Source organism: Mycteria americana, chromosome 2, assembly GCF_035582795.1.
Source record: "Mycteria americana isolate JAX WOST 10 ecotype Jacksonville Zoo and Gardens chromosome 2, USCA_MyAme_1.0, whole genome shotgun sequence".
Classification (NCBI taxonomy): Eukaryota; Metazoa; Chordata; class Aves; order Ciconiiformes; family Ciconiidae; genus Mycteria; species Mycteria americana.
Window position 1 is genome coordinate 60,513,422 of NC_134366.1, and position 7,549 is coordinate 60,520,970.

General features: G+C 62.7%; 1 protein-coding gene across 8 annotated transcripts in view; it reads right to left on the reverse strand.

Annotated features, from left to right (window-relative positions):
* The window catches only part of NFATC1 (nuclear factor of activated T cells 1), a 117,863-nt gene extending 110,925 nt beyond the window's left edge, over positions 1-6,938 (reverse strand). For 7 of the 8 annotated variants that reach the window (XR_012774294.1, XR_012774295.1, XM_075493650.1 and 4 more), the window contains exon 1: positions 6,477-6,938. Coding sequence is in view for 6 of the 8 variants with exons in the window: in XM_075493650.1 (XP_075349765.1) it covers positions 6,477-6,609 (133 nt within the window). In the remaining 2 variants the exon portion in view is untranslated. Of the gene's footprint in view, positions 1-2,029; positions 2,133-6,476 lie in introns of those variants that run through there. The other variant, XM_075493646.1, reaches the window with a different exon arrangement.
* Positions 6,939-7,549: the final 611 nt, after the last annotated feature.

Genomic DNA, 7,549 nt, shown 5'->3' on the forward strand with positions numbered 1-7,549 from the left:
AGAACTAGAAACAGGATTAGTCCTTGGTATGTGAGCTAAAAACCACCAACTACAATTTCTGAAAAAGCACATTCTTCTCCACAACTTCCGTATCTACAAAATTCATCAAATGCACATACATAATCAGGATTCGTAACATGCTGACGTTCTCCTCACCAGGGTGAATTAGACATGTAGAAATAAAAAGCCAGTCTTGAGGGATGGGAGATGGAGGTGGCTACAAAGCAATGAAACTGCATCACATAATGCAGCTGTGCAGAGTATTTTGATAGTGCTGATAAGGCTGAAAGGAAGGTAACGCTTTAACATGGAGTCGCTGTCATGACCGTGATCCATAGAGGCCCGCAGGACCAGTGCACTTACTACCAAGACACTTTCAATAGTGTATTATAATATCTTGAGCGAAACCCCGGTATCAGATAGACGAGTGCAGGTCTGCAATGGTTGTGTTCCAACAAATCCACACTTACATTAAATATAACTAGGACAGGAAATTGGACTCCTTGATTTGTGAGCACATCTTCACATACTACATTTCACTTTGTGACAACATAAAAAAATGAGATTTTTTTTCTTCTCTAGTTAATTTCACAGAGCAAAGGTTTTATTCCTTTCTATCATTAATGGGCTGATCCCGCAAGGCACTGGGCACCATCAGTTTTTATTTACATTCTTTAAATAGGAATGCTGAACACCTGCAGCTCAGAGGGGCTTCACAGAAAGTGAGGGCTATTTTACATTTCTAAAGATGAAGCCAAGTCTAGGTCTGTGGTTTAAATTAGTGCTTTCAAAATTGCCTAATGAGTTAGGTACTTTTCTCACTAGGACTTTGACACTTAATTTGCTTAGGCCCCTCCACTTTCCAGGTGTCTAATTACTAGAACACTCATCTGAAAGCTTGGTGTGAAACTCTTAAACCGCATTTTTCTAAAAACTGAGAAGCTCCTAACAACTACTTGGACACTGACAATATGCTGGAGAGCTGGGTAACTGGGGAGCATTAAGAAGGGGAGCACTATGCCTTCACCTGCATCCTGGCAGGCTGCGATACGCAGGCAAGAATTCTGGAACCTGCTTCAATTTAAAGGCAAAAGATGAAGCACAGACACAGAGACAGCCTTACTCTGAGGCTGCATTAAATCCTCTACTTGTATGAGAGCTTTTTATGGTGACCAGCTATCACCAACGCCATAGCAGTCAACCTCATACCACGAAACAACTTCCTCTCTCTCTGTGTCAATTCCAGGCTTGTTCGCCTCATTTCCACCTCAAGTATTGTTAAAAGTCATAAAAAAAGACAGCCGGACCGAGACACTAGAGTTGGGAATGGTGTGACCCGCGATAAATTCAGGCCCGTTATTTTTATTTACGGATGACCTTCAAGCTAAACCCGGAGCCTAACTAGCTCCAGCTCACGGGGGAAGGGGGCAGAAATGGTTTTTGAACTGGCCCATCTCTGTAATGGGCGAGACCCAGATCCCCGCTTCCACCCCCGGGGGCTTTGGGGGCGGTGAGGTCTGTGCGACGGGGTCGCCCCCCGCCAGCGCCGGGCAGCCTGCGAGGTCAGCCTGGTCGGTCACAGGCTGCTGGCAGCTGGGGCAGCAGGCAACGAGCAGGCAACGAGCTGCCGTGCAAGCAGGCAACGCGGGGGTTTGAACAGCTCAAACAATCCCCAAGTTTCAAAAATTAGGCACCGGCTGCCTCCCGAGTCGTCCCCCCCTTGCAGGCTCGTCCGGGTGCTGCAAGGGCACCGCGACGGAGAGCGCCGGGCGCTGGGGCGGGATTCCACTCCCGGCCGCCGCAGCCCCGCTCGCCGCTTCCCGGCGCGGCGGACGACAAGCGCCGCCTGGGGCCGGGCCGACCCCGCCGGGCGGGACTGCCGGCTCCCTCGCCCCGCCGCCCCCGGCCGCGCTCCCCCGGGGGGGCATAACCTTCCCCCCTCTGGAACCAGGCTGTGCAGGGGAGGGCTCCCGCAGCATCCCTCCGCCAGCACCCCCGGAGGTGCGGCGGACGCCCCACCGCGACCCACCTCCGCCGCCTCCCTCATCGCTGTGCTTGAACTCGAAGAGGAAATCGAAGTCAAACTCCTGCTCGGCCTCCACGCCCGTCATGGCTCTCGCCGCCCGCCACGACCCCCGCCACGCTCCAGCACCCAGGCGGCGGCGGCGCAGCCCCCGGCCCGCCCCGTCGGGCCCGCCCCGTCGCGCCCGGACACCTGCTGCCGGCGGGCTGGGCCGAGCTCCCCGTCGGCGGGGGGCGGCTGCGCGCAAGCCCCGGCAAGGCGCAGGACGGCGGCCGCTGCGGGCCGTAACGTGACCCCGGCCCCGACGGGCGGCCTATCTCGCTGCCGCCACCGCCTCTGATCCGCCTCTCCCGCCGTTGATGTTTCCGGGTCGATGCAAACAACCGCGGTGCCCGGCCCCCCCCGCACCCCTCCGCCGGCGCTCTGCCCCTGCGGCGCAGCGTGCGCCGCGGGGAGCCCCTCCGAGGCCGCAGCTGCGCCCACCGCGCGGGGAGGCCGGCACCGGCGGGGACCCCAGACCCCCGGTCCCCGCGGGGCGGGATGGGGAGGTCGGGGGTAGCCTGGCAGCGCGACTTCACCTGCTCCCGCCCGGCGGTAACCACCGACGCAGGTCCCGGGCTCCCGCCGAAGGGAGCGGGACAGCGCGGGGCAGCAGCGGCGCTTTGCGCCCTCGGCCGGGGGGCTTCGGGGGGGCGACTCTGCCCGCCCGGCCGGGACACCGATGTGTCCCCCTCTTCGCTGAGGGTTCTAAGGCTTCCTCCGAGGGTCCCCATCGCGCCGCGTCTGCGAGCCAGGAGGCTTCGCTTTCATTTACTTATTATTTATTTTACTTAGTTGCAGCACCCACTAGTGCCAACTGCTATAAAAAGCGCATTAAAGCGGGACTCGTAACGTTACCGGCTGCCTCCGTGCGCCGGGGAGGGAAAGGTCCCCGGGCCGAGGCCGCGCACCGGGGGGCGCTGGCAAAGGGCCCTGGTGACGGTGCGAGGCGGCAGGGCGGGCACGGCGCTCCCCGGCCTGCCACCTTTCCCGCTTGTACGGGTTAAAAATCAATTAGGAAAATAAATTGGACTCTTTTTCTGTTTAGAAATGCACTTCTGTCAGACTATACCGGCCCGTTTGAAAGTCTCCGCCAGGCAAAGGAGCTCCCCACCCCAACAGCTCGGCTCGCCCCAACTCTTGAGCTCCCTGAGCGTCAGGCCGGATTTCAAAAAGAATAGTTTTTTAAAGCGGTTATGGAAATGGTATTCCCTTATAAACTCAGGGAATACCATTTTCCAGGCTTATGGCTGAAATCTCCGTTACAAAGTGCCAGGAAAACACAATTTTTTTCCATCAGAGCCCGTTATGCTTTTTCCCCTCCTCGCCAGGACGAGCCGCGATGCAGTCTCATCTCTCGCAGGAGCCGGCGGGCCCCTCGGCGCCGGGGTGCTGGGCTTTGCCCCGGAGGGGACGGGGTCTGCCTTGGGGCGGAGGTGAGGCAGCCGCCGGGCGGCCGCCGCGGGGCCGCCCTCGGTCCCCGGCTCGCAGCCACTTTCCGAAGCGCCGGGGCCGAGTCAGCCGAGTGTGCAAAAGGCCTTGGCAGCAGCGGAATCCCTCCGTGTGCGGCTGCCGGCTTGCCGGGGCCGCGCTCGCCTCGGGATTCCGGAGCGGGCCAGGGGCGGCCCGACCCAGCCTGGGAGAGGGGCCGCGCCGCAGGGACGAGCGTCCCGCCTGTCCCGCCTTACCCACGCACGTCCCGCAGCCTCTGCCCCCACGGCGAGGACTGCCGCGCCTCTTGTCCCCTGCCCAGGGCCTACAGGCGGGACAGCCGCTTCGCCCCGGCCGCCAGCCCCTACGGCACAGTCCCCCGGTTTCACCGGGCTCACCCCCCATCAATCACCCCTCCGTGCCGGGCTGTTGTCTGCTCCCCATCTCCTGCCGGGGCGCCCCGGGGGGGAGGCAAGGAGGAGATCCCAAGTACCCCCTGCTCTCGCTCCTTTGTCTCTCCCGCATCTGGTACCTGCGAGGTGAGTGAATTGTCCCAGACTGTTTACGGACGGCCAGTGCCAGAAATATGCTGTCAATGCTGCTGTCAGTGAAATGCTTCGATTGGCATCCTTCCCTTGGAGAAGGAGGAAAGATGTACTATGGAGAGGTAAAACCGACGCGATGCCACATGTGGGGATGGAATAACAGCGTCGCACCAGTTAATAATCCAGTTTAAAACAGTGCCACTGAACTGGGGAGAGCGAAATGAGCGGGGCAGGGGTGGTGATGTGCCCGGTGAGGCCATCCCCGTGCCGCCAGGCGCCTTTGCGCTACCCACCGACCCACCCTCCAGCCGAACCGCTGCCGACCCAGCCTCTCCCTGCAGTTAGCCTGAGTTGTCCCAACTCCCCTGGTCGCAACGCAGGTCCGACAAGGGACCCAGCAGACGGGCTGCTCTAGCTGCAGCCCTGCAGCCTGAAGGAAAATTTGACTTGTACATGGCATTAACCACCGCTATGCTCTGAGGCAAAGAACTCCGTACCTTGCTACGACCCAAAGAAAAAAGTGGGGTTCTCCCACTGGGGCACTTTGCAAGAGTTTCTTCCCAGGCTAAGCAAGAAATATTTTCTTTGATTGCCGTAGTTTGGCAATCAAGGGGCACCTTAATGTGCAGGCAGCAATCCTGACTTGCAGGGCTCCCCTGCGTGTTTCCTGGATTGGGTCACACTTTCTGGCTGGCCTCATTTTCTTAGTCCCTTACAAAATACATCAACAGGGAAGAGAACTATTGACGAGGGCTGGCGACATTTTAACATAGGCATCAGAAATGCCACAGAAATCAAGAGGGGGGATGATTTTTTTTTTTTTTTTTTTTGACAAGAGGCTCCAGTACGCTTTTTGTGTCAGCTGCCTCTGGGTGTAATTTTTACAAGTTAGTGCATTCAGAGCCCTTGAAGCCCAGAGCCCTGGAAACGCCGTGCGTGCAGCCCTCGGAGGTCCGAGCGTGCGAAAGGCACGCAAGCCAATGCTATTAAATAAAACGTTCACTAACTTTCATCCAAAAAGGCGCTCGCATGCTTCAAAAGCGGAGCCGCAGTCACAGCTGTGTGTGTAGCTTTCGCATTGACAGGATCCTGTCAACTGAAATGAATCCTTGGAGTGAAAACATCTGTGTTAAAAAAAAAGATGGGTCCTGAGCGCCCGTCCAGCTCTCCGGGGACAAACCCGGGGAAGGGAGCCCTGTTGTCCCACGCTGCGGAATAAGCACCGTGGACGTGGACGCGACACCCTTCGCGTCACACACCCGTGGACGCGACACATCTTCGCAACTTTCTCTTTCCACGATGCGCGGGCTCGCTATGCCCTGCCCGAGCCCGGCAGGCCATTTTAGCCCCAGAAGCAGCAGCAAAGCGGCAGCACCACCAGATCGGAAGGAAACTTGAGAGCCCGGGAGCAGCCGGGGGGCGGGGGGGTCACGGCCGAGGGCTGCCCCCGGGCCCGCAGCGCGGAGCCGGGAGCTGCCCCACACCTGCTGCGGCGCGGAGGTGATGCCCGGCTGCCGTCTGGGGGGTCCCGCGGCCGGGGCGAAGCGGCGCGGAAAGGCGCTGGCAGGGAAAAGCGAGGTGCGAAAGTCTCGCCAGTGGCAGAGCGGTGCTGGGTAACGATGCTCCGGGGGGAGAAAAAGGTCCCGGCTGGCAGAGAAGAGGCTGAAGCCGGTCGCGGCTCCAACCAAATGCTGCCCCTGGGCAGGACCAAGTTCAGTCCGGACGAGCAGCTACCCGGAAAGCGCTTCCCAAGCCCCGCGCCCACGATCTTTCTCTCTAGAAACTTTGCCGCTGTGCTTTCAGCGCGCTTTTCACAGCAGCGTTACGGGGCACCGAAAGAAGTCGCGACAGAGAGTCGGGGTCGCGGGGAAGCGCTCCTCCGGAGCCGGGGGCGCGGGGGAGCCGGGGCGGCGGGGCCCCGCAACCGGCCGTGGCGTGCCCGCCTGTTTCGGTGCGCCGGGGAGGGCTGGCCGCTGGTACGGCGCCTGGCACCGCCCGGGACCCGCTTTTTTAAGAGGCTCCCTCACCTTCCCGAAAAGAAGGGCTGGCTGCAATTACAGCGTGTATTCTGACCTCCCCCAAAATCAAACCCGTGTCTGGGGAGGGAATCCCTGAGCCGCTTCGCAGCGCTTCCCCCTGACCGGACCCGGGCGCCCCCGCAGCCCCGCGCTGGCGGCGAGGAGCGATACAGCGCCGCCGCCGCGCTGCCCCGCCGGGCCGGGCCGGCACCAGCAGCGGCACCGGCAGCGGCACCGGCAGCGGGCCCGGGCCCGGCGGGAGACGGCCGGGAGCGGCGGCGCGGCCGAGGCGGCGCCCTGCGAGAGGCGAAGGAGACACCTATTGGCAAGCGGCCGCCGGCAAATCTCCGGGCCGCCGCGGGGAAACACCGGGGGACACCGCCGCCCGCCCGCCCGCCCGCCCGCAGCGCCGCCCGTTACCTTCCTCCGCCGCCTTCATGGTGCTGCCGAGCGGGCGGGCGCCGCGCTGCGGGGCCGCCGCCGGCCTCTCTCTCTCGCTGGCTGGGTCCCGCGACGGCGGCGCGGCGGCGGCCGGCGGGGCAGCGCTTGGCATCCACGCGGCGGGGCGGCGGAGCCTCGGCGCCGCGCCCCGGGCCGCTGCCGGCCCCTCGCCGCCTGCCCCGCGCCCGCGCCCCCCGCCCGCCTTCACGCCCCGGGGGCTGGGGCCGCGCCGCCCCCGGCGTGGTAGCCGCGCCCGCGGAGGCACAGGAGCTCGCCGCCACCGCCCCCCCGGGGCCGGGGCATGGAGAGGAGGGCGGGTGTGCGTGGGGACTTCGGAGGCACTGCCCGCGCCGCGGCGGCGGGACGGGGCGGCGGGCGCTGCCCACCCGCCGGGTGCCGCAGGCGGGGTACGGGGGCGAGTGAGTGTGCGGAGCAGGGAAGTCTCACTCTGACGCAGGGCTGCGCGCCCGGCGCCGCCTTTTTAAAGCTGGAAAACACCCCCCCACCCCCCCCCACCTCCCTTCCCCTCCCGGCCCCTCTCCCCGCCCCGGCCCCGTGATGTCAGCTGGGCCCCGGCCCCGCCGCCGGCGGGCGGCCAGCGGGAGGCGGACACCGGCGAGCACCGACGGGCCCCAGCCGCCGTGCCGCCCGCCCGCCCCTGCGCAGGGCACGGAGGCCGCGCGGCCCCAGGCCCGCCCAGCCCCGACCCCGCCACCGCCACCGCCGCCTGCGGGGTCCCCGCAGCCTGCGGGAGCCGAGTGCCCTCCTCGGGGGAGCGGGCGGCGCGCCGGGGTCGCGAAGTGAAGGAGGGGAGGGAGGGGAGACGGGGGTAAGAGGGAGGCGGGCAAGCAGGGGAAAAAAAAAGCGAGGCTGAATGATTTCGCATGCTGAAATCATTATGTAAAAAGTCGCAGGCTTCCCCCGCTGTGGAAATTTGGAAAAGAGCATCAACTGGCAGGCGAGAGAAAGGAAAATCCCATTCTGCTAAATTACTAACAGACCCGGTGGACTCGGCTTCAGTCACTCCAGATTTATTATTATTTTATTTATTA